This window comes from Canis lupus, chromosome 34, assembly GCF_048164855.1.
Source record: "Canis lupus baileyi chromosome 34, mCanLup2.hap1, whole genome shotgun sequence".
Lineage (NCBI taxonomy): Eukaryota > Metazoa > Chordata > Mammalia > Carnivora > Canidae > Canis > Canis lupus.
The window spans coordinates 25,754,739-25,781,393 of NC_132871.1; the positions used below are offsets into that span (position 1 = coordinate 25,754,739).

Genomic DNA, 26,655 nt, shown 5'->3' on the forward strand with positions numbered 1-26,655 from the left:
CTGGAAGGAACCAGGGGGTTGTATGAAATGAAGATAGAAAATTATTTAGAATCAAAGATTTTCTTTAAACTAAACATCCTGTATATGCTTTCCAATTTTAAAAATAATTTTATATTTTAATTAGAGGTTTATCCATTTATAATTAAGCAATTTGAATGTAAAAACTAAAGACAACTGTAATTAGGGTGTTAAAATATATCATCAGCTCAACATACTTTATTAGATATAAATGGGAAGTCATCTACTAATCTCAAACCAGTAAAAATTGGTTGGTTGGTTGCTTAATCCATTTGTTTTTGGATGTGTAACAGAGGTTTTTTGTTTTTTGTTTTTTGTTTTTTGTTTTTTTTTAAGATACTAGTTCTCAGAATAAATCAAGAACAGTATTAGTACTTAGCAACCAAAACTTGTATAAAGCACAGGTGTATGAAGAGAATATTTGTGACTCTTTTCACATTTGCCTAATTAGAGGTGATGAAGTAGTGTTTCCTTCTCAGGACAAATGTGTAGAAGTACATAGAGATTATATGAAGCATAAGATTTTTTGCAAGCTGCCTTTAAGATTTTCTATATCACTGGTTTTAAGCAATTTGATTATATGTCTTGGTGTAGTTATCTTCAAGTTTCTTGGAGTTTGTTGAGTTTCTTAGGTCTGTGGTTTATAGTTTTCCCCAAATTTGGAATTTTTTCGACCATTATTTTCTCAAACTTAATGTCCTTGCCTGCTAATTCTACTATCTTGTTAGTATGTGTCATGTTTTCCTGTGTCTTTGCAGGCCTAATTTTGATTGGATGCCTGACGTTGTGAATTTTACCTTCTTGGTAAAATTACCTTCAGCAATATTTTTTGAATTCTCACAAACATTTTTGAGCTTTGTTTAACTGAAACACAGTTAAGGTACATGGAAAAAGTTTGATCCTTTCAGGTTTTGCTTTTAAAATTTGCTAGGCAGGACTAGGACTGTGCTCAGCCTGGGGCTAATTATTCCCTAACTACTGATGGGAGATCCTTGAGTACTCTACTTGACGCCTGTGAATTTTGAGGTTTCCCAAGCTGGTTGATAGGAACAGATACTATTTCTAGCCTGTGGGAGCACCAGCAGTGTCAACTCTAATCCCTTTCAAGTGGTTCTTTCCCTGGTCTGAAGTGGGTTCCTGACACATCAGCACTGATGCGTATTCACTAAACACTCAAGGGGCCCATCCACAGATCTGTGGAGTTCCTCTCTAGGCAGCTCTCTCCTCTCCAGCTCTCCCTGCTGAGCTCTCTAGCCAGTTGGATCTCCCTTGAACTCTCAGTTCCAACTTATCTCAGGAATCCACCAGCTATGCTTAGATTTCTCCCTGTGGTGGAGCCTGGAAACCATCCCAAGGCAGTAAGCTGGAGCAATCATAGAGCTTGCTGCATTTGTTTTCTCTCATGGTTATCTCATGTCCAGTTTCCTACAAACGGTTGTGTCATGTATTTTGTCTGGTTTTTTTGGTCATTTCATGCAAGGAGATAAATCTAGTCCCTGTGACTCCCAATTGGCCAGAAGCATAAGTCTGAGGAAGACGCTTTTAATTTGGGGTAGAAACTAATTTCAAGAGAAGGATGTAAGAACTATTTCAAACATTAAGAGAAGACTGGTTAAATGAATCATGATATATCTGTATAATAGAGTATTACACAGCTGATGAAGTAATTAGTTCTATGTTTGCCATTGGAAGCTGTTGAAAGTGTATAGTGAAAAATATTAAATACATTCTTTTATTTAATCATTTAAAAATATTTATTGAGTCCTGATTTTATAGCAATCGCCATGTTAGGCATTTGAGACCCAATAATAAGCAAGGTAGACATTGCTCTAAGTAAAGCTTGTTGATTTAAATTCTAGTGTGTGGGAGGGGGAATGGTATAGAAAATAAACAGATTATTGTGTCTAATGGCAAATTCTGCCAAGTAAATATACAGAATGATATTCTAAGGTGAGTGGAATAGGGACCCTACTTTAGATAAGGTGATCAGAGAAAAAACATCTGTGATGAAATAACAATCAGAAACATGACGATAAAGAGCCAGTCAATAAAATAGTATTCTAGGGTAGGGAAGAGCAGTGCAAAGGACCCAAGAAAGAAAAGAACTTACATGTTTGGGAAGCTGAAAAAAGGCAGAAAGGAAGAACAAAGGACAGAAGTGGCCAGAGATTGTGGAGGTTTTCAGGAACTAGATTATACAATGTTGTAGGCCTCATGTAGGGGTTTGGATTTTATTCTAAGTCTCAGAAAAGCAAAGAGTAGTATTCCCTTTGTGTAATAGTGTAAAATAATAGAATGCATATAAGATTTCCAGAAGAGTCTACAGGCATGATTGGTTAACCATGGTTACCTCTGAAGAGTAGAAATAGGGATTGATGGAATAAGACAGAAAGGGTTTTTACCTTATATGTCTCATTACTGAATAATTTTACCTTGAACATCTATTACTTTTCAAATCAAGTAGATTTATATTTTTAAGAGTTTTTATGAATTCTTTTTTCTTTTAAGATTTTATTTATTTATTCATGAGAAACACATAGACATAGGCAGAGGGAGAAGTAGGCTCTCCACAGGGAGCCTGATGGGGGACTAAGTCCCAGGACCCCAGGATCACAACCTGGGCCAAAGGCAGATGCTCAACCCCTGAGGCATCCAGGTGCCCCTGAATTCTTTTTTAAAAACATTGTCATAAATATGAGTCAGATGTTCACAAAGGAGAAATACCAATAAGCCTATGAAAAGATAATCAGCCTTACTAGTGATCAGAAAAAAATACAATTTAGATTTTCACCTCCCAGATATTGAAAAAGACAAAAAATATCAATGGTATTCAGTTTCACTGAGGGATAGGGAAATAGATGATTTTGTGTACTTTTGGCATTAATGCATATTGATTTAGACTTTCTAGAGAGCAGTTGACAATTTATATTGCAAAAACTCTGAAAAGTACCTAACCTAACATTCAGTGAGGTTTTTTTCTCTAGAAATTTATCCTGAAATCAGAAAAGGTTTTTGTTTGTTTGTTTGTTTGTTTGTTTGTTTTATTCATGAGAGACACAGGAGAGAGAGGCAGAGGGAGAAGGAGACTCCCCATGAGGAGCCTGATGTGGGACTCCATCCCAGGACTCCAGAATCATGACACCTGAGCCAAAGGCAGACACTCAACCCCTGAGCCACCCAGGTGCTCCCAGAAAAGAAGTTTTAAAGTCCAACAATACAGATACAAGATCATTCATCATTTACAGCACTGTTATAATAGTGAATAATTAATTAGGACCTATTAATAGTCATCAGCAGAAGACTGATTTTAAATTATGATATATTCCGTTGAATACTGCCATTAAAATGTATGGTGCAGTTATATATTTATTGATACATCAGGATGTTTACAGAGCATTACTCAGTAAAACATGTAGGTTAGAATATTATAATAGGATTTCCTTTCTTTTACTTTATAGGCTTATGTATATATGTGTATGCATAGAGAACTAGAAGAATTTATACAAAAATGTTAATAATTTTTGTTGTGTGTTAAGGCTTTTAATGTTTTAAAATTTTGTAATGATTAATTATAAAATTACATTAATTTTCCAAAGAGCAAACAAATCTAGCCTATAAAAAAGAAAAACATGGAGAATATTAATAATCTAGAAAAGTTTATTTATATATTTATGCATATAATTTGATAAATAGTAATAAAATACAATTAAAGTATAGGTTGGATCTGAGATAACTGATCTTCTTAATATTTTTCACTTTTGTAGGACTAGAAGAAATTGCAAAAGAAAGAGAAAAACTAAAAAAGGCAGAATGTATCCAGATCAAAGAAGAAATATTCGAGACTTCTGAAGATACTTTAAATTGTTCAAATCCAGATCATTGTGAGCAAAAGGAAGATCCTAAAGAAAAAGATAACACAAATCTGTTTCTTCAGAAACCTGGCTCTTTTTCAAAATTAAGCAAGCTTTTAGAAGTAGCTAAGATGCCTCCTGAGTCAGATGTGATGGCCCCCAAACCAAATAATAGTGCAAATGGATGTACATTGTCTTATCAAAACAGTGGAAAACATTCATTGGGCAGCATTCAATCAACAGCAACACAAAGCAACATGGAAAAGACAGATTCTAATAATCTGTTTAGTACTAGTTCAGGTAGTCCAGGGAAGTTCTACAGTCCTCTACCCAATGACCAGTTGTTAAAAACACTGACGGAAAAGAATAGACAGTGGTTCAGCCTTTTGCCAAGAACCCCTTGTGATGACACTTCACTTACCCATGCTGATGTATCTTCTGCTTCTGTAGTGACTCCTCAGTCTCAGCCACCATCCACGTCACCCTCGCCTGGCCCTGCTCCCCTTCTGGGATCATCTGCTCAGAATCCTGTTGGCCTCAATCCATTTGCTGTATCACCTCTTCAGGTTTGTACTGCTGATTGTAACTCATTCCTGTGTTGCTTTATTTAATCTTTGACCCCATGAAAATTCTCACTCCAGGGAATCAATCGGGTATTTGTATTATCCCTGCCACAGTTTGAAAACTGAAGAGTCACAATTGCTACTACCAAGCTTCATTACAACTATGAATTTCTAGTCTAAGGCAGAGGCTTCTTGAATTACCTTTTTTTGTTTTCAGAACTTAAAAAATAATTGTAAATGTTAAACGTTTTTCCCAACTTTTTAGATTGTTACGTTTTAAAATGTTTTTTTGTAGATGAAAAGTGGAGTATCTATGATGGGACTCCAGTTTTGTGGATGGCCCACAGGCGTGCTTACTTCTAATATTCCATTTACATCACCTTTACCTGGTCTGGGATCAGGGTTGGGATTATCTGAAGGAAATGGTAATTCATTTTTGACTCCCAACGTTGCTTCAAGTAAAAGTGAATCTCCAGTGCCACAGAATGAAAAAGTCTCTTCAACTCAACCTGCACCTGTTGAAGTAGCAAAACCAGTAGATTTTCCTAGTCCAAAACCTATTCCAGAAGGTAGGTACATTGAGATAGTTTTCAGCCACTTACTTTATTTCATTGTTAATAGAGTCCTATATTATAACTGAATCTCCGATAGTTATATACATAATTATAATTATAAATCTTTTGATTTGCATTGTGCCATTAATTCATATTCAGGATATTTGTAAGAGATGTACATATTTATCTTGACTTAGAAATGCAATTTGGTTGGTGGAGAATCATTGATCCAGAGGACCTAAAAGCTTTGCTCAAAGTGCTACATCTCAGAGGAATCAGAGAAAAGGCATTACAGAAACAAATTCAGAAGCACTTGGATTATATTACTCAAGCCTGCATCAAGAATAAGGATGGTAGGTACCTAAAAGAGATTTCTGCTCTCTTGCTTATTTATGAAAATTAATTGTTTTCCATTAAAATGTATTTTAGTATGTCTTAATTTATTACTAACAGGCATTTTTTCTATTTTTCTCAAAAAATAGTAATTATTTACATTTCTCAAATTGGCATTACTTTCTTATAATTTTTTACAACTTTCAGACCTATTGTGTTGTTTCTTAAATAAGAATATTCCTACTTTTAAAACCCTGCATGATATAATGAACACTGGGTATTATATAAGACTGATGAATCACTGACCTCTACCTCTGAAACCAATAGTACATTGTATGTTAACTAATTGAATTTAAATTTTAAAAAAGAAAGGAATAAACCTTTTAGAACCCTGAAAAAAATTTTTTTAAAAAGTAAGCTTCCTACATATGCACAAGTGCATTTATATATATTAAGTTACATGCATGTTTTACCTCTGGAATTTTATTTACTTTCTGAAAGAAATCATTGGGGAATAAATTGGATTTCTTTTCAAATGTAGTTGCCATTATTGAATTAAATGAAAATGAAGAAAACCAGGTAACTCGAGATATTGTGGAGAACTGGTCAGTAGAAGAACAAGCAATGGAAATGGATTTGAGTATTCTTCAACAGGTGGAAGATCTAGAAAGGAGAGTTGCATCAGCAAGTTTACAAGTGAAGGTAAAATTAACTTGGAATAAAATCTGTTTTTAGGATAATGGAAGGTAACTAATATTTATTATCTGCCTGACACATGCCAGTTACGGTGTTAAATATTTTCATTTTATCTCATTTAATTCTCAAAATGATCCTGAATTAATTTTCCCCATCTTACAGGTAAGGAACAAGGCTCAAAGTAAGTAACCTGCCAGTGGTCTTACAATAAGTGGCTAAATGTGGGTTCAAACCAAGACTGTGTAACTCCAGAACCCATGTCTTTTTACTAAATGTTGCTGCCTCCTTAATGACAATCCAAACTATCATTTCTGGTATGCAGTTCTTTACCTCAAGCAGAATTTCAGTTTTACCCATGATGATATAATGCTCTATTAAACTCCTACAACAGTGTTTCATGTAGGACCAAGAAGCACCTCTACACAAGCCATGTTGTATATCAGACTTTCACTCTGTATAACTTTAATTTAATTTGAATAATGTAAAATTGGAGAATAGAGACGTATATGAATATGTGGCATATTATGGTACACACACACTCGCACATAACATAACATTCTACATATCTATGTAAAGTTTTAATTTAGGTATTTATCTACTGGGCATTACCATTGTCACTATTAGCCTGGCTTCCAAGGGAAAGGCAAAGGAAAGGAAAGCTTTACCTTTGTGCAGGATTTTTTGGTTTTGTAAAGAGGAGTATGAAGGTCTTCTCAATTGACAATAAGGTGATATCTCTGAGAATAAATGGATTGATGGTGCATGAGACAGACACCTGAAAAGCTTTAAAAAATGTTGTTTCCATGTAATTTTATTTGATATTTCACATTTTATCCAGAATGAGAAACTTTTGCTATAATACTATCCTATCTAATAATTAAAATATTTCTTCAAAATTACTGTTATGCTAGCTTTTGGAAACTTTCAGAGATCTCCAAAAAATAACATTTTCCAGAGCTAATAAAATATCCCTTTCTTGCCACAAACATAATTACCAACTTTAGGAAGTTTATCATTTGGTGAAACTATTGTGCCAGCCAACTATACAAATATTTTTCCTGGTACTCTAATACAATATAAAAATGCCTCATTTATCTGACATTCTCAACAAATGAACTCTTCTACACAAGTTAATTTTCTGGAGAAATGATAATTATTCAATTTAGTGCTAAAATTTTTTTAACATATTTGTTGGATCGCTTATGTATTACACTGCCTTCTTAAATTGAGAATAAGGAGTTTGATTTAAATTATCTCGGTGACGTGCTATCTTTAGTATGAAGACCAATGATTAGATAATGATTCCCTCGGGAAATGTGAAGAAGTTTTGCTTCTATATTAAATGATCCTAGTGTGCTTTGCTTTTTAACCTATGTATGATATTGGCTTTCTATAGTCTGTTTTCTTTCATGGTCAGTTGTTACTACTTGCTGGTTTAAATTTGATTAGTTCTACTAGCCCTATTTCCCTCCATCTCCCCTCCCCCCCAATCTAATTTGCCAGTTCTGATTGGCTATGTTTTGGAAAAGCTCATCATCACATTTTTTCTAAGTTATATATAAAGTACTTTATATATGTGTGAAGCATTTTCCTGGAGGTATACTCAAATTTTGGTGCAATGACCTTATCACATTATTGGCTCTTAGATATTTTTAGCTGTGTTCTCAGTTAAGTGGAATTTTTTTAAGTGGTGTGTAGCATCTCTTTCAAACTGTAAGAATGAAGCCATTCAACCTGCATCTATGCATACTATTTATAATTTCCTACTTTCTAAATATAAATATTCTACTGAGTTAATGAGAAAGAATTGATCCCAATATACAAGACAAAATAATTATCACTAAAGAGATTTAATAAAAAGCATAATGTTCATTTTGTTTATTTACTCAGTGCCTATTCCATGTCAGGCAGTGCACATCACAAAATTGGATACAAGTTGGTTTCTGTCCTCAGAAAGCTTGTCAAATAATAGGGAGATAAGACATGTATACATTTCCGTAGAATCTACTGACTGATCACAGACAAGTACAGAGTCCTGCGTGAATTTTGAAAAATAATATATGTCTTCTGGTGGGGAGATATGAGAAAGATCAGGGAAGATTTCATGGAGAAGTCGAGAGGGAATTTGAGAAGATGACAAAGCTTCCAATGGTCAGAGAACAGGGAATACCATACTAGGAAAAGCAAACAGCATGAGTGGAGCACCAGGACCAGGAGGCTCAGAACGTATATGTGGAGTGGCAAGTCATGGAATGTGACTCCAGTGAAGGGTACATAAATGGGGAACATGTGAGAAAGAGTTAGATTGATGTACTCAAATGTTATGGTAAAAATACAGACTTTGTTAAATAGTAGGGAATCTTTGAAGGATTTAGGCCAGAGGATTGATATAAGCAAGCTAAGTTGTAAGATCATTTATTTATTCAATCAACATATATATATATATATCGAGTGCCATCTGTTTGCCTTTACTCTGCTGGAGATAAAATGACTAACAGCAGACATGGCCCCTGCCCTCATGGAATTTAGAGGTAAAAAATGTTAATCAAATAATCATAGTACTATAAAATTGTGACTACCACAAGGCTATGGAGTACTATGTAGTTCTATGAAAGCCTGTAACAGGGAGACTTAACCTCCTAATAGGAGGTCAGGGAAGGATTCCTTGACATACAGACAAATAAAACAGTTTAGGCAAAACTCCTGTGGCTGAAGGAAAAATGGTAAGTACAGAAGAGTGATGGAAGAAGTGAGAATGGAAAAGAAGAGCAAAGTTCAAAGACTACCAAGAGTTTTCCATTTAAGTGGTCCCATGAAATTAATAAGTTTTTATTCTCAAGTCCTTCAGAATACTTTACTGATATTTCATTACACCTTTCATGAGATCAAAAGCTATTCAATTTTCTTCTTCAAACTTTTCTTACAACTGTTTCTTGTAATTTTCTGTTCTTGTCTCTACCTAGCATTAGGAAACACAAGATAAAAACTTTCAGTAAAGATCCTTGAGATCTGCTGGTGTCTGCTGCTGTATTTTAAGTACAGGTCATTCACCCATCAGGAATCTTAAGAGGAAACCATAATAACATTATTCTCTTGATATATAGGGTTGGATGTGTCCAGAGCCTGCATCAGAAAGGGAGGACTTGGTATATTTTGAACATAAGTCATTTTCTAAATTGTGCAAGGAGCATGATGGAGAATTTACTGGCGAAGAAGAAAGCAGTGCACATGCTCTAGAACGGAAGAGTGACAACCCCCTAGATATAGCTGTAACCAGGCTGGCTGATTTGGAGCGGAACATTGAGAGAAGGTATCTGAAGAGCCCCTTAAGTACCACCATTCAGATCAAACTGGATAATGTGGGCACAGTTACTGTCCCTGCTCCTGCACCATCCATTAGTGGTGATGGTGACGGGTAGGTTATTGAGATTAACTTGAAAAATTATTGTGCTTCTTTGCTAATTGGAGCCTATTTTCTATTGCCTGTTATCTATGTATCTTCTTGTATGTCTGTGATCCATATGGATCATGCTATTTGCATGGTGCTTTGTAAAAACATTTTTTTTTTTGTTATGTGCGTTGATAATCCTGCAAAGTGATCTTACATTTACCTGGTTGTGACTAAGCTTTGAGGCACGTAGCCACAGTCTGTGCACTACATCAAATTTAGTTGCTTAAACCTTATTCTTATTGGCTGTTACATGTTTTTGTCATTGCTTGGCTTTCAGTGTGATGATTGTTTCACATTCAGTAACCATAAATGTGGATATGACCTACTTAATTTTTCTATATTTCAATGCAGAATTGAAGAGGATATTGCTCCAGGGCTCAGGGTATGGAGAAGGGCATTATCAGAAGCTCGCAGTGCTGCACAGGTAGCTCTGTGCATTCAGCAGTTACAGAAATCAATAGCATGGGAAAAATCAATTATGAAAGTTGTAAGTGTTTTCATTTAAGAAATACTATAACTAATTTACTTTGTCCTGTTTTTCCCAACCTCTAAATCTTTCTTAATTGTACTTTACTTATTGTCAAAATAATGTATGCTTTACTTGACAGTTTAAGTCTTAAATACTGTATTAGTTTGATACTTTTCTCCTTATTTTGAGCTTTTTGAAGGAACCTACCAAATATGTTCTCTCTTATTTTTAAAAATCTTGATTCTCATTCCGTTGAATATTGTTTATAATTCTTACTGAAGTTGTTTTCTATTCTGTTCACATGATAGTTGTTAATCTAAATATTTTGAAGACCCTTTCAACTCTTGTAAACATTCCAGTTACTAACATTATCTGCTACATTCACTGCATTCTTAAAATGTCTTATATTTCTACCAATTCTTTTTTTTTTGTAATGCTAAGAAATACTAAGATAACTAAATGCAAAATAAGTAGGGAGCTTAGTTCGTGCACTTTCTATCATATATATGACAACGGATGTAGCTGACATGAAGAGTTAGTTCTTTTACTTTATCCTCTAACAATTAAAACTGGTTTTTCACCTTCTTTGCTCAAGCCCAAATAGTTAGCATCATGTAGTGGCCTCTACTTTGTACCAGGCACCAAATACCATATATTCAAAATAATAGCTGTATTCCATATATCTTTCAGAGATACTCATTTTAAATCATGTTCATGTCCCTCTTGACTTATATATCAGATATATCCCATATTTATTATATGTGAACTTTTACGAATTACTTTGACATTTGCTTTTGAATTACAGATTAGCTGTAAAACCCAAACATTTGAGATTTGTTTTTATGAATGACTAAGAGAAAAATTCCTTTACTTAAAATAGTTACTCCCCAAAGAAAAGAAGTGATCCTTAAATAATTTAGCATTCTTTGCTCTATTTTAACCTCTAAGTTTAGACTACTCAAGGCGCCCTACTCATTCTTACAAACAAATTTGGTTGATATAAAATATCCATGGAATAATGAATCTACAGTTTTCACAAAATTCACCCTAAGTTTTAGAGCATGTTCCATTCATCTGGTAGCATTTTTACCAGGTAAAAAGAATTTTTCTTCTAAAACTTATTATTAAAACCAGTTTTATTGATTTATTTATTTATTTATTTATTTATTCATGAGAAACACAGAGAGAGAGAGAGAGAGAGAGAGAGAGAGAGAGGCAGAGACACAGGCAGAGTGAGAAGCAGGCTCCACGCAGGGAGCCCAGTGTGGGACTCCATCCCAGGTCTCCAGGATCAGGTCCTGGACTGAAGGCGGCGCTAAACTGCTGAGCCACCCAGGCTGCCCTAAAACCAGTTATAAAATCATCTTGGAGAAATATATTTGGTGAAACCTAGGGGTAATGATCAAAAGAGATTGAATTCTACATCAAAATAAAATTGGAGCAGTACTTTTTTCTCATGTACGCCAAAGTGTAGTCATCATGATGTGGTCAGTTTTGTTATGGCTGGTATATAGAAACCCAAAATTTGTACCAAAATCTGCCTTTTGTTTGCTGAAAGTATACTTATTTCAGCAAACGAAAACTTTATTTCATTTTTGGCAAATTCATAAGCCTTTTTCATGCTATTAATATAGACTTACCTTTATTTAACTCCATCTCTTATGATCTTCATTTATTAATATTTAATAGTATATTATTTGCTATGAAACTATCTTGAAAAGAAGGCATAGTTTCATATTCAAAGATTTATGAGCAATTTTTAACCTTTAACTAGAAATGAATAGTCCCTAGAATAATTCTCATAACAAGTCCTAACAAAATGTTAAAGTATTCAGTACCTTTAGAAATACCCTCTTTGCTAGAGACAAGGCTTACCATCAAAAGAAGGAGCTGTCATAATTTGTGTCCAGGTAATTTCTCTGCCCACAGTATGCTTTATATTGTGGCTAACGTTAAGCATAGGCAACATCTATTTTATGCTGTACATTTCCTCTAACATACTATGAGCTGTTGCTGTGATTTTTCAAAAGTGTTATGAGCTTGATACCTGTCACCCTTTTTTAACAAGTATCAGAAATAATTTTATTTTTAAGTCATAAATGTGAGATGTCAGAGAGACTTTATAGTATTTTTAGTTATCTATTATAATAAATAGAATTTACTTAATGTTCATGAATCTGATTTTTTACTTTGCTATAGGGATTTAATTATAGCCTTCCAAACGTTATTTCTCAATATTTTTACAATAGAAGTTGTAAAGATGTAATTTAAATGTGGAGGAGTTAAGGTATTTAGTGATGTGGTATTAGAAAAGGTCATAAAATAAATGCTTACTGTTGGAATGTTAAACTCTGCTGCTTTTGCTCTTAGTACACATGCCAATTTTAGTATTATGTATATTATATATACTTGATAGATACTTAAGCTGAATAGTGTGTATCTTCCATTTCGATAAGATTTTTAAGCTGTCATTGGTGTATATATTGAGTTATGTAAGACAATTTTAGTTTAGACTTCCCTAGATTAAGATTTAATGTTGTATTGAAAGTTTTAAAAAATTAAGTTTGAACAGTTAAGCCATTGTTTTTAAGAATATAAATATATAGCTTTAAATTAGCATAAATGATTTATAGTTTAAATGTTTTTATTTTTGAAATGATTACAAGACATTCTCTACTGTGACTAAGAGTATAAACTAATTGTCAAAACACAGTGTTAGTATTTACCATTTTTTAAAGTCGTCTTGACAGTTTTTCTTTTCTAACTTTGCTTCTTTCCCTTTGTGAAACTTATTATACAGACTATGTATGCATGGTGGGGGGATCTCCTTACAGATTTTGAAGTTCTTAATGATACTAGAAACTTTTTCACAGAGAAGAAATACTTTTGTTTTTAGTTCTACAAAATAAATCATGATCAATTAAATTCTTTGATTTAATTTGTTACCAATTTTTTTTTCTCCTTAGAAATCATTTTGTAGGATTCATTTTCTGCACTTGTGACACATGTTTGATTTGGGTTGAATTCCAAAGTTTCCTGGTTTGGACACATTTTTTAATCAATCACAAAAAGTAGATGGATAATTTAGCCAAAATATAAGGTCATCTTTTTATTATTATATATAATTTTGATACTAATACAAGTTTCCTGATTTTGATCTTAAAAATTTACTCTAACTCTTACTTATTTCTTTCTCAGGATATCATGAGGATGCTAAGATAAGCAAAAGATGAAATACATTAAAAAATTAAAACACCATGTATTAAAGCTATTCATTGCTTTATGTGCTCTAATGTCACGTTAATTATTTCATATGTTAATGTGTACATGCTTCTGAAGTGTGTGCAGGCATTCAACCTCTAGCTTTGTTCTCTGCAGTGTACTTGAAATGTGCATTTACCCCAACTGAACTGCTCACCCCGTCATGTGGTCCATATCTGTGTAATGAGAGATACATAGATTTGTATGGCTACTGTATATTTGTTAGCAAGCGGAATGTTTGTTACTAATAAAAATCAGGACTTACGGTGTGTTTACTATCCGAATAACGATTCTTCATGGCAGAGAGCTAATTTTAAATGATTTCTCATGTATTATAGTATTGCCAGATCTGTCGAAAGGGGGATAATGAAGAACTGCTTCTCCTTTGTGATGGCTGTGACAAAGGCTGTCACACATACTGCCATAGACCCAAGATTACCACTATACCAGATGGGGACTGGTTTTGTCCAGCTTGCATTGCTAAGGTGAGACTGATCTAACACTAAATGTTTTAATTGCCCAGTGAAAATGCAGAGTTGTGTGGGGATTTTTTCAAGATACAATTCATAGGCCATAAAAATCACCTTTTTAAAGTGTACAACTCAGTGGTTGCACAGTAGTCACAAAGCTGTACAACTATCACCACCATTTAATTCTATAGCACTTTTCATGACCCCAACAAAGAGTCTCTGTGCCCAATATAAGCCACTCCCTGTTCCCCCTGTCTCCCCTTGCCTTTGGCAACCATTAGTCTACTTTCTATCTCCATGGATTTGCCTATTCTGGCCATTACATACAAATGGAATCATACAATATACTGCCTTTTGTACCTGACTTCTTTCACTTAGCACAATGTTTTCAGGTTCATTCACATTCCAGCATGTATTAGTACTTCCTTTTTATAGTCCAGTGATATTCCATTATTTGGATGTACCACATTTTGTTTATCCATTCTTCAGTTGATAGACATTTGGGTTGTTTCCATATTTTGGCTATTATGAATAATATGAATACTTCTGTGAAACATTCATACACAAGTTTTTATATGAATAGGTGTCTCTACTTCTTTTGGGTATATACCTAGGACTTAAATTGCTCGGAGAGATGGCAATAGGATATATGTATTTTAGGTCACTTTCTGGTCACACTTAAATTAGAAACCTGTGGACACTCATATTGATTGATTAAAGAGAAGCAATATGATAATAGAAAGTAAGGAGTAGGAAGTGTGAAAGTGTCAGTAGGTATTGAGGGCCAGAGTCTGTTAGGTGTTCCCTAACTCAGTCACTCCCTTCCATGCTTAATGTCTTGGCCAATAATTACCATTAATCATTACCAGTAACTGCCACGTCTCCACAAACTAAATTCCAAACATCCATCTATTTACTGCCTCCTTTCTTTTCAGTCTAGCCTCTTTCACGCTCTAACTCCAATTCTCTGACCTCTAATCCATTTATCTGAACACCTTCTCACTGTCCCTCTACCCCTTCATGTCCTTTCTTTCTTTTCTCCTAACCTCACTTGTAATGTGTCAGCATTTCATTATCATAATCATGCATCCACCTTTATCCCTTATCCTCTGTTCTTGACTTCTCAACACCTATACTTTTATATCTAACTGTGGTTGGAGAAAACACCCAGCCCTTTAAATTTGAGGTATTAAGAGGACCTTTAATGGTGCCTGATGATTTATCTCCAACTCTGTCTCCTCCATCCTTATTCTCAGCTGATGACCTTACTCCCATTTCCCTGTGAAAATAGAAGCCACCAGAAGAAAATATTACAAGAATTTGCCACCACATCCACTATCCTTCCTGTGTCTGTGCTCACATACTCTACCTTCTCTCCTGTTGGCATGAATTGCTAGTGGCTCTGACAAACTCAGTTTCCCCTACTTGTGACTCACAACCCACCCCCTCTTACCTTTTTAGGAGTCTGATTCCAACAGTTCTTCTTCTCCTGCACCATCAGTGTCTCCTCCTCCCCTGAGTCCTTCTTGTCAACCCACTAACATGCTACTATTCCTTCCATCTTGAGAGAACTAAACAAAAACCATCTTCTGGGCTCACTTCTTTCTTGATTCACTTCCCCTATTTCTCCCCTTCCCGTTACAGAAGAACTCATGGAAAGTTTTCTGTTTTGGTTCTCTGATTTTTCTCTTCCAAATCACTCTTGAATTTACTCCAGTCAGATTTTCACCTCCATAGCTTCTCCAAAATTGCTCTTATCATAATCACAAATGACTTCCACATTGCTTAATTCAGTGATCTGTGCGTAGGCCTCATCTAACCTAGTAGGTATATTTGATACAGTGGAGCATTCTGTCTCCTTGAAATCCTGTTTCAGAACACCTGGGTAGCTCAGTCATTGAGCATCTGCCTTTGGCTCTGGTCGTGATCCTGGGGTCCTGGGATCAAGTTCCGCATCGGGCTCCCCCAAGGGAGCCTGCTTCTCCCTCTGCCTGTGTCTCTGCCTTGTTCTGTGTGTCTCTCATGAATAAATAAAATCTTAAAAAAAGAAAGAAAGAAACTGTTTCTACTTGACTTCCAGGATACCATACTTACCTGGCTGGCCTTCTGCCTTTGCTCTTTTTCAGTCCTTTTGCTGGTTATTCTTACCTCCCCAATCTCTAACATTGGAGCACTTTCTTAGCTTCAGAGTTATCTGTAAGATGGGATAGTATCTAATTTGTAGAGAGGTTTTTTTAAGATTTTATTTATTTATTTATTTGAGAGAGAGAAGGAGAGAGGACACGGGCGCACATGCATGCAGGCGTAGGGACCAAAGGAGAGGGAAAGCAGGCTCCTGGCTGAGCACAGAGCCCAGCACATTGCTCGATCCCAGGACCCCGAGATCATGACCTCAGCTGAAATCAAAACTCAAAAGCTCAACTGACTGAGCCACCCAGGTACCCCTAATTTGTAAAGATTTTTAAAGATCAAATATGGTCAGGTATATGAGAGTTTTTATGACTTTAGAGTTCTGTGATATGTATATTAATGCTTTATTATATATGTGATTTTTATTATTTACATTTTATTTTTATAATATATTTATATTTACAAGATAGCAGAGGGTCCCACATGGCATTATATTCACTAATAATTTTTAATTTTTCATTACTTATTTTGTCATATCTAGTTAAGTATAATTCAGTAGTAATTTTCACTTATTGTACATAAATTATCTTTTAGCTTAACTGTCAAGTTATAGAAATTTCCTCCAATGCTTTATGAATTAGTAACAAATTGGTATGTTGATTCTTGAATTATCATCTGGTAGACTATAGCAGGTTTTGTTTTCAGTAAATTTGCTCAAGTTAAGATTCTGCCTATCAGTCATTCAAGGAGTGGACCAGAAGATGTAAGATCTCTGATCTAATCCAAGTGCTTCTATGTGATGCAGATTTCTAAGCCTCTGCCCTCTTTGTTTTTTAAATGTAGTGAATTAGATGTAGCATTTCTTATAACAATAAGAAATATTAAACGTTTGATTTTGGTATATAAAGATTTTTAAAGTTGATGTTTTTAAACTATCTTTCCAGTTAAATCAGTTTTTATAATATCTTGTTCTCAAATGGTTATTTATGCATATAGCATTGTGATTAAGTATTTTTACTCTGTGTATATGTATGTGCATGCCAATATATATATACATATACTTTATTATATTTATATATATTTATTAAATTTATAGATTTATTTGTTTTATATATATCTCACAGGATCATAAACTCAAAAGGACATGTATGTATGCGTGTGCATATATATATGCATATATATATGCACACGCATACATATTTATACATACACACACACACACACACACTTGAGGTTTCAAACTCCAATACCTACAAAAGCCAGGCAAATGACACAAAAAGAGTTGAGACTGTAGCAAAATGGAAAGTCATGCCCCAATCTAAATACAACATCATTACTTAGCTCTAGTCAGTTGTTGTCATGTAGACATGTGGGCCCAATGTTCCAGGATCTACCAGTATTTCAGGATTATAGATTTTTATGGGTATCTGCCCAAATGTTTAATGTTGGCAACAAACTTAGAATTTTTACAAGCATTATATGAGCCAAACAGCAACATGTTCTGTGGGCTGTTTACCCCTGTGAGCCACCAGGTCACATACTTCTGATATGTAAATATACAAACAACAGAAATGTGCATCTGTATGTGTAATCTGATAGGTTCTGCTTTAGATGTACTGAAGTTCCTCTTTGAATTTGGGTTCTGACAAGATGGAGAAAAAGGGTAGGGAGTGGGGCATCTCTGTCCCAGAACAAAGTAATTCAGGTAACAGAGTAACTGTATAAAAGCTTGCTTTTAAAAGAATGTGTATGTGGGGGCATCTAGCTGGCTCAGTCAGTGGAGCATGTGACTCTTGATCTCGAGGTTGTGAGTTCAAGTGCCACAACGGGTGTAGAGATTTCCTAAAAAATAAAAGTCTCTAAAAATAAGTATGGGTATGTGTACATGTAATGAGGCAAGCTGATAAACATTAGTTAGTAAATATATAAACGTCATCATCTTTTTGAAACACGAAATTCTTTTGATTCTGAAAAATTTCATGTTCTTATGAGTTTGTTAGAAAATGATCCCAAGTAACAATTTAGTTCACATAAGGAACTAGAAGTTTTGGCCCCTTATTCATGAAATTTTGTTCTTTTTAAATAACATAATTCTTCAGTCTAACCTAATCTTCATAAATGGGCTTTTTCTTCATTAAGCATTCTCTTTCTCTTATGACTTGAGCTAGAAGCTTAGTATAATACGAAAACTCAGAATATCAGATATTAGTGAATAAAAATAAACTAAATGGAAAAGAAACTTAGTAAGACATTTTAATTATTTTTTTAAAAGATCTTATTTATTCATGAGAGACACAGAGAGAGAGAGAGAGACAGAGGCAAAGACACAGGCAGAGGGAGAAGCAGGCTCCATGCAAGGAACCCGATGTGGGACTTGATCCTGGGTCTCCAGGATCACACCCTGAGCTGCAGGTGGCACCAAACCGCTGCGCCACCCGGGCTGCCCCATTTTAATTATTTTAATTAGTGACAAGAGATAGTGGTTCTTTGATATGATATGAGGAAGGCATCACATTTATAGTGTGACTTATTTCGGGCAATTAAAATATCTCCTCAACTATACTTGTAACATCCCAATAAAGAGCCAAATAATTTTAATTGCTTATAGGCAATTATTTAAAAGTATTACTAGAAAAGTTTATGAAATCCTCAAAGAAATTAATATGAAATACTCCAAAGAAACGTTTTTAGCCAAATCTATTTCAAGAATATAGCCAACTTTAGATTGTGTCTGGACCAAATATCTGACTCTGTGATCTAAGATTTTTTAACAGTGTGCTTAAGAGAAGAGATAATTTTTTTTTGAAAGATGTATTTATTTACTTTAGAGAGAGAGCATGAGCCCATGTGCACATGGGAGGAGGGGCAGAGAGAGTCCTAAGCAGACTCCACATTGAGGGCACAGCCTGACATGGACCCCAAAGCAGGGCTGGATCTCAAGGACCCTGAGACCATGACCACAGCTGAAACCAAGAGTCAGGAGCTCAACCAACTGCACCCCAAGAAGAAATTGTTTTTTATTCTTATTTTTTGTTTTTAAAGATTTTATTTATTTTTTCATGAGAGACACAGAGAGAGAGAGGCAGAGACATAGGCAGAGGGAGAAGCAGGCTCCACATAGGGAACCCAATGTGGGACTTGATCCCCGGACTCCAGGATCATGCCCTGAGCCGAAGGCAGATGCTCAACCACTGAGCCACCCAGGTGTCCCAAGAAATGGTTTTAAAAGAGGGTTAGCACTATTCTGGAAAATCAAAACAAAAACTTTCATTACCAGTGACTGCATATCTCTCCTCCCTGATCTATTGTATTTAACATTTAACTCTCAAAATACGGACTTATTTCCCTATTTCTAAATGGGGGTGGGGGAGCTCATTGTGATATCAGTGTGCTGTCTGCAAGTTCTACGTACATTGGGTAAGGCTACACTGAGATTTTTTTTTTTTTTTATGTACCTTTAGAGTTAGAATGACCTTACCAGTTGTGTGGCTTATCTTTCTTATTTTACAGATGAGAAAACAAGGCCTCATGGGTATTTTTTGGTATAAATTCCATAGCTGGTTACTGACAGAGCCATGGCTAGAATTCATATCCTTAACTATGATCTCTCTTATACTGTGTCTTTATTGTTTTTCTCAAAAGCAGACATCTATTTTTCTCTCTCTCTGATTTTTCACCATTGCTTTGTTCACACCTGGGAACCACAATTTAGAACTCTCTTTTTATAGCAAATGCTTTTTCTCTTAACAAAAACAAACAAATAAATTTCCAGTAGATTTAATCACTTATAAAGGACTTCTTTATTTGATGACTTTTATATTTTGTGAGCTAGTACATGTTTTCATGTTTTGGCCTAGCTTTTTATTTTTAAAAAGATTTTATTTATTCATGAAAGGCACAGAAAGAGAGGCAGAGACATAGGCAGAGGGAGAAGCAGGCTACCTGCAGGGAGCCCAATGTGGAACTTGATCCCAGGACCCTGGGATCATGACCCGAACCAAAGGCAGATGCTCAACCACTGGGCCACCCAGATGCCCCTGGCCTAGCTTTTCACTTACCTTTTCAACTATCTTATTAATAAGCTCTCTGTTTTAACTTTCACTTTTCTTAATTGTGTTCTAAAAGATAGTTCTTTTTACCTTTAAACTCATTTGGTTAGTGACCTAGATTAAAGGAATACTGCAAAATTCTGTAGTGCCAAAGGTAAATTAGCATGAGATCAGTAGCTTCAAGTTTTAGGAGTTCTTTTTTTTTTTTTAAGATTTTATTTTTTTATCCATGAGAGATACAGAAAGAGAGGCAGAGATACAGGCAGAGGGAGAAGCAGGCTCCATGCAGGGATCCCCATGTGGGACTCAATCCCAGGAATCTGGGATCATATAGAACAAAAGGCAGATGCTCAACTGCTAAGTCACCCAGGCGTCCCAAGTTTTAGGAGTTCTTAAGATAGATTTTTCATGCTGTATTAGATTTTAACCTATGTTATGGGAGAACAAATTCATAGATATCTCTTAAAAATAAAACAACCTGTAAATCAGAGATAATATTCTTTGTCCTGTCAGACTTTCATAATTTAAAATAATTGAAGGTCTGTAGACGGTTATTTTCTTATAAAACTCATTTACTTTTTTTTTAATTAAGGCAAGTGGTCAAACTTTAAAAATCAAAAAACTTCAAGTCAAAGGAAAAAAGACCAATGAGTCAAAGAAAGGCAAGAAAGTAACTTTAACAGGGGATACTGAAGATGAGGACTCTGCATCTACAAATAGCTCACTAAAAAGAGGAAACAAAGACCTGAAAAAAAGAAAAATGGAAGAAAACACTTCTGTTAACTTGTCAAAACAGGAAAGTTTTACTTCTGTTAAGAAACCTAAAAGAGATGACTCCAAAGACCTCGCTCTTTGCAGGTATTATTTCAGTTTACACATACAATATACTTACAACATTTCATTTGTTTAGAAACTTTCTACACTATTAAACGTTACTTTTTGACAATTTACATAAATAGGAAAATGTAAACTCTATGGTATAAATAAATGTATTTCATCCTTTTAAATTAATTTGTATTGTTTCTACTTACAAAGAGATTATAAAAACTACGTTTTTAATAAAAATTGATAATTCTAAAACACAGATACTTATTTCAAACATTATTTTTTTTTAGTATGATCCTTACTGAAATGGAAACTCATGAGGATGCATGGCCTTTTCTACTTCCTGTAAACTTGAAACTTGTTCCTGGTTATAAGAAAGTTATTAAGAAGCCTATGGATTTTTCCACAATTAGAGAGAAATTAAGTAGTGGACAGTAAGTAAATCATTTCAGTTCAGTACTTATTGAATGCTTAATATGTTTTGGGTACTCTTCTAGTGAGCCAAAAATATATTAATTAAAGGGCCTGCCTTTGGAGAGGCTGTGTGTGTGTGTGTGTGTGTGTGTTTACGGTAGTATGGTATGGAAGACAAGTCCATTAAAATTGTTTAGATAATTAAAAAGCAGTGTGATAAAGCTGCTTTTGACATTGGAAGGCCACCAAACCCAGCCTGAGAGGTAAAGAAAAGTAACAGGGAAGCGCCCCAAAGTAAGTAAATAACAAGTTGGAGGTTGCATTGTACATCAATGGAATATTGATAGTATCTCATGTGGATTTAACAAAGATTGACTAATATTTCCAGATCATTACAATGTAGAGATAAAAGTTCATTGGAAATTTTAAATATTAAACGTTGTATTATATGTTGTTGGAGAATATGAAAAATGTATTTATTAAATGTGGAAGAAAACTCTTTGTGATCCTACCTGAAGAGTAAAGTGACTTCCTGGCCACAGTTAATATTTGTTAGATCACCTCAAGCTCCCCAGAGTAGCAGTTCTTAATGGAATTTGTTTGGTTCTGAACATTGGCGCATTTTGGAGCCCGAAAAATGAGGCTGTTCACTTGCAAAATAAGCCCACACAAAAGCATTCCTCATTTGAATGGCGGGGAGCTGAGCTGTATATGTTCCCTTCTCCATTCTCTGCTCCCCTTATTCCTTGTGGTTTAGCTTAAAGTACCCTGTGACCGTAATTTTTTGTGACCGGCAAAGACACAAAAAATATGGAGAAAGAAGGAGTTTTACATTGAAAGAATAACTATGAAATAAATTCTAGTTACATTATTATTGTTGCTATTATGATTACCATTATAATTCAGTATGTTATTTAGCTCCTCCTGGGTGTTCTTTTGGTGAAAATCACTGTGCTCCATAATTTACATTCAGTTTGTAAGAGTCAAATAGAATTTAACTCATAATGATCACTGTTCTTCTCACATCATATCAAAGATTTGAGAAACTGGGCAGCCCAGGTGGCTTAGCGGTTTAGCACTGCCTTCAGCCCAGGGCGTGATCCTAGAGACCCAGGATCAAGTCCCCACGCAGGGAGCCCTACGTGGGGCCTGCTTCTCCTTCTGCCTCTCTCTCTCTCTCTCTCTCTCTCTCTCTGTCCCTCTCTGTCCCTCTCTGTCTCTGTCTCTAATAAATAAATAAATAATCTTTAAAAAATTTAAAAAAAAAAAGATTTGAGAAACTGACCAAATGACCTATTTCTTTCTTTGGAGCCTGAAATATCAGTTTTTCAAAAGATTATGTCTGTTTTGTTTTGCTTTTTTTTTTTTTTTTTTTTTTAATTATAGAAGGGACCTACCCAAACTCAGAAAACATTTAGAACCATTAAAAGTACTGGTTCTAATGTGAACCAAAAAGCAATAGCTGCTGTCTAGATATGAACTAGTTCTTTTGCTTTTGCTTTTTTTTTCTATCAAAACAAACATGTTTAAGTGAGTAGCATAATGCTTTATTATCAACATGGCCTGGACAAAGACTTACACAGAAAGGCTTTACTTGTTCCTGGATGGGATATGAACCTAACCTCAGAATCCCCAAGATAAACACTAACACAGAGCTTAGACGTTACCAAACATTGGCATTCCCTTTTGAGAATGAGTCCCAGTGAATGGTGGAAGTCACAGCGAAGCAGCAGAGAGAGGGAAGCAGTTCTATATGATCTTGTTTGTGGTGCCAATTCTGTGGGAAGCAAAACTTAGTCGATTCGAGCTCATCGCACTTCAAGTTGTTTGATTAAACCCAAACTAATAAGTTGGAACCAAAACTCATAAACAATATTTCAAATGTTTAAACTAGAAATTTATAGAATAGAGGGGAGGAAGTACTTACTTTAATGAATCTTTCTGGGTCCCATCAACTGTGGGAATAGTATTTGTTTCACCTGGAATTCTGTCCTGGATTCTAGTCTCCCCAGCATTAGTCATTAACCTTTTCTTATAAGAAGGAACAGTCTAAAAAGAAATATTTCTCAAAGTAACTTTTAAATATTTTATAAAAATTATTCCCACACATGTTATATGATTCCATTTATATTAAACTTTCAGAATAGGCAAATCCATAGAGAATGATAGATGGATTGGTGGTTGCCAGGGATGGAACAAGGAAGAATGGGGAGCAACAGCTTAATGGATACAGGGTTTCCTTTTGGGGCAATGGCAGTGTTTTGCCAAGTAGACAGAGGTTGGTAATAGTAAATACTATGAAAGCACTAAATGCTACTGAATTGTCTACCTTAAAATGGGTAACTTTATGTTATATGAATTCCCCTCTTTAAAAAATAATTCCCAGAACAGGGAAGTGAGGTTATATAAGATCTGAATTAATTTTGTGAGCTCATTACAGATAGAGAAATGTTATTTTATTATTGCACATAGTAGAGGGAAGTGGGGAGGAGTAGAAGACTATACAGGGTATCCCATCAAAGAAATAATTCCACTTTTACCAGATCTCAGAGCTTCAGTGTGTACCTCAAGGATATTTCTAATACATAAATTACTTACTATTTAGCTTACCATAAGTTATAATTAATTTAAATTTCTAAAAGACCTCTTTTAAACTATATTGGTTTGTCTTGAGTTGGCTTGAAACAAACCATTCCTTTTATCAGTGAGTTTAGGCAGATTCATTCATCTTTCTGTTCTCCACGTTTTTACAGAGAAAAAGGTTTGGGCTTATTACACCAAAAAAGCACTGAAGCCACAGTGCTTCTTACGGAAAGACAGGTCTCCATAATGTTATCTCTGATAAAGGGATAGCACTTATAGCACTTTTTTTTTTTTTTGCTTGTTTTGGATTATGATACTCGAGTATGATACTTTTGCTCGAGCAAAAGTGCACATTTGAAGAGAAAAGAACAGAAATGGGAAATGGAGATTTAACACAGAGCAGTTTATCCTGGGAAGTAAAAGCTAGAGGGCAAGTGTAATGTTTATAGTGCATAGGAAGCATTTATGTTATTTCTACTGTGACTAAATATTTTTGAATGTGGATGATAGGGTACCACAACTGATCAGAGGAACTAATAAACCAGTCAAGTGGGATGAGTCCTGGGACAGAGAATTATGTACAGTCAAAGGAAATTGGATGTGAAGAAAATGCTAGTTAGTTGAAATATATCTTGATCTTCAGAGAAATGTATTTTTTCCATTTAATCTTTTTAAATCCTACATGGGTCAGAACACATGCAATTTTTTAAATGTTTGTGTTTAAGAGAGTATATGTTTTATGTCAATTTAAATGTAGTTATCTTTTTTTTTTCAGTTTTACTTTTCATTTTACCTTTTAATTACCTCTTTGTTTATAAAGCAAAGCCATTGTATAAAAACAACCTCTAAATCATGTGTTTTCTTTCAGATATCCAAACCTTGAAACCTTTGCTGTAGATGTCAGGCTTGTTTTTGACAACTGTGAAACATTTAATGAAGATGATTCTGATATAGGCAGAGCTGGCCACAGTATGAGGAAGTATTTTGAAAAAAAGTGGACAGATATTTTCAAAGTGAGCTGAAGTTATAATAATCTCTCTCTTTTTTTCCTTTTAAACAAGGACAAATGAGACCAGCAATGTGAACTGTATTTACATAAATGTGCAAGGCACATACATAATGACTTTTTTTTCCTTAAAATAAGTATCACAAAAAAAAAAAAGAAGTATCAGAAGAATGATACCATTTTTAAAGGCTTCACTCCTACAACAACCAAGGCCCTTGGTTATTGGTTTGTGTGATTTATCAGCTAATTTAGGTAGAACAGGGAAGCACACCCAAAGAATTTTCAAAGGAAAGGGTGTTATAGTGCAATAGCAATTAAAATATATCAAATCGCACTGAATATTCAACACCAGAGCTCTAATGTGGGAAATGGTTCTCCTTTCCCTCTCAATAAATATCTATTTTTCATTTTTTTACTTTGTAGTTTATTTTTTAGTGAATGTATTTAATTTTATGAATTATTTATGATTAAACCACATCCAGAATCTTCGTTTTCTGTGAAAAGGAAGAACTAGAAAATTGCTTTAAATCTTGAAAATACAACAAGGAATGTTTTAAAATATAAAACAAAGCCAAGTTAAACTGTTTACACTGATGTGCTATAAAAGCACCAAAAATAAACTTTACTGTAGAGTTACAAGTACATTTATATATATGTGTGTATATATATATATGTTGCTGCATCACTTGTGTAGTTAAATTGTATTTCAAGACAGTGAAGAAAAATTGACATGTATATACTGTTCATTATTGTTTATATTAAGTCTTGTTTTAAATATGTATTATGTGTATATATTGTTTGGAGACATTATTGTTTATGCCTTAGAAGAACTGTAGCATTTTATTTTAGTCTGAAGGTAATTATAGCTATACAGCTTGTACAGTAATTATCCTCTACCAACACTGTGGCGTCTCCTTGATCTTGGTAGTGCCTGCCTTTGAAACAGGGTGTAGGGGATATTAGTTTTCCATTTTTCTATTTTGTTATATAATTTTAAGCCACCAGGGCCTAAATTAAAGTATAATCATTTGTATCCATGTGGAATAAAATTGTGACAATTTCCTACACACACAGTATTTTTTCATAGAAACATTTCCTTCCCATTTGCCTTGCCTCAGAAATAAATTTAAAAGACATTTGTAACCACTGTGTTTTATCTACTGTGTGTTGTGGTGGCCTGTTGGAGGCAAATAGATCAGATTTTTTTTTGTACGTATGTAAGAGTACTTGAAATTTTATTTAAAATAAAATGTTGTGGAAAAGGTAGCATTCTTTTTTTTAGGAGTGTTATTTTTCACTACTATGTGTGGCACGGATACAATAAAAGACTTTTACAAACTAGTTTTTTAGTTTTTCTTAATGAACCTGAATATATATTCTTTTCAAAAAGATAGTTAATTTAAATTTGATTTTTACAAAATCCTAAAGGTGGAGAGGCAGACGGTAGTTCAATGAACATTGAGCGGGATGGAAGAGGGTGGTTTTAAGTCAAGTGTTGTGCCTTTCATTAGTACCTGAGCCTCTCTGGACCACATTTTGTTGTTGTTGTTGTTGTTGTTTTTTACATTTTCAATATGAAAATATTAGAATACATTTTAAAAGTCTTGTTCTGATATGAGAAATGTCTCTATTGGTAGACATGTAACCAATTGTAAGTTGTCAATAAGAAATACTGATCATATAGATTAATAAGTCATGAGCTACAAATTCAAGCTTTCATGAAATATGATTTGATCCCTTGCTGGGCTCTCAGGAATCATTGGTGAACAAGACAGGGAGAGGCCCTTCATGGAGCTTACAGCCTAGTGGAGAAGAGGTCCTGAGACAATATCCTTAGAAAATGGTTTATAATAGTGAAGGGAAAATAGAAACGTTTTGAAGAAAATATTCCTAACTTTAAAATGCTCTGAGGCCACCTGAATATTTTCTAAAATTTCTAGATTGTTTGTGGAGACTTATATGAAAATGAGCTGTTATTATGT

The 26,655-nt window shown here is 34.5% G+C and overlaps 1 protein-coding gene across 32 annotated transcripts in view; it reads left to right on the forward strand.

Annotated features, from left to right (window-relative positions):
- Window positions 1-26,014, forward strand: part of BAZ2B (bromodomain adjacent to zinc finger domain 2B) — a 292,931-nt gene extending 266,917 nt beyond the window's left edge. For 27 of the 32 annotated variants that reach the window (XM_072811219.1, XM_072811225.1, XM_072811199.1 and 24 more), the window contains 10 exons: window positions 3,783-4,435; window positions 4,728-5,001; window positions 5,184-5,339; window positions 5,861-6,021; window positions 9,120-9,430; window positions 9,818-9,953; window positions 13,535-13,681; window positions 20,438-20,703; window positions 20,961-21,104; window positions 24,536-26,014. In XM_072811219.1, the coding sequence (XP_072667320.1) occupies window positions 3,783-4,435; window positions 4,728-5,001; window positions 5,184-5,339; window positions 5,861-6,021; window positions 9,120-9,430; window positions 9,818-9,953; window positions 13,535-13,681; window positions 20,438-20,703; window positions 20,961-21,104; window positions 24,536-24,689 (2,402 nt within the window). In that variant the 3' untranslated portion in view covers window positions 24,690-26,014. The remainder of the gene's footprint in view (window positions 1-3,782; window positions 4,436-4,727; window positions 5,002-5,183; window positions 5,340-5,860; window positions 6,022-9,119; window positions 9,431-9,817; window positions 9,954-13,534; window positions 13,682-20,437; window positions 20,704-20,960; window positions 21,105-24,535) is intronic. The other 5 variants (XM_072811197.1, XM_072811206.1, XM_072811210.1 and 2 more) reach the window with 1 other exon arrangement.
- The last annotated feature ends 641 nt before the right edge of the window (window positions 26,015-26,655 follow it).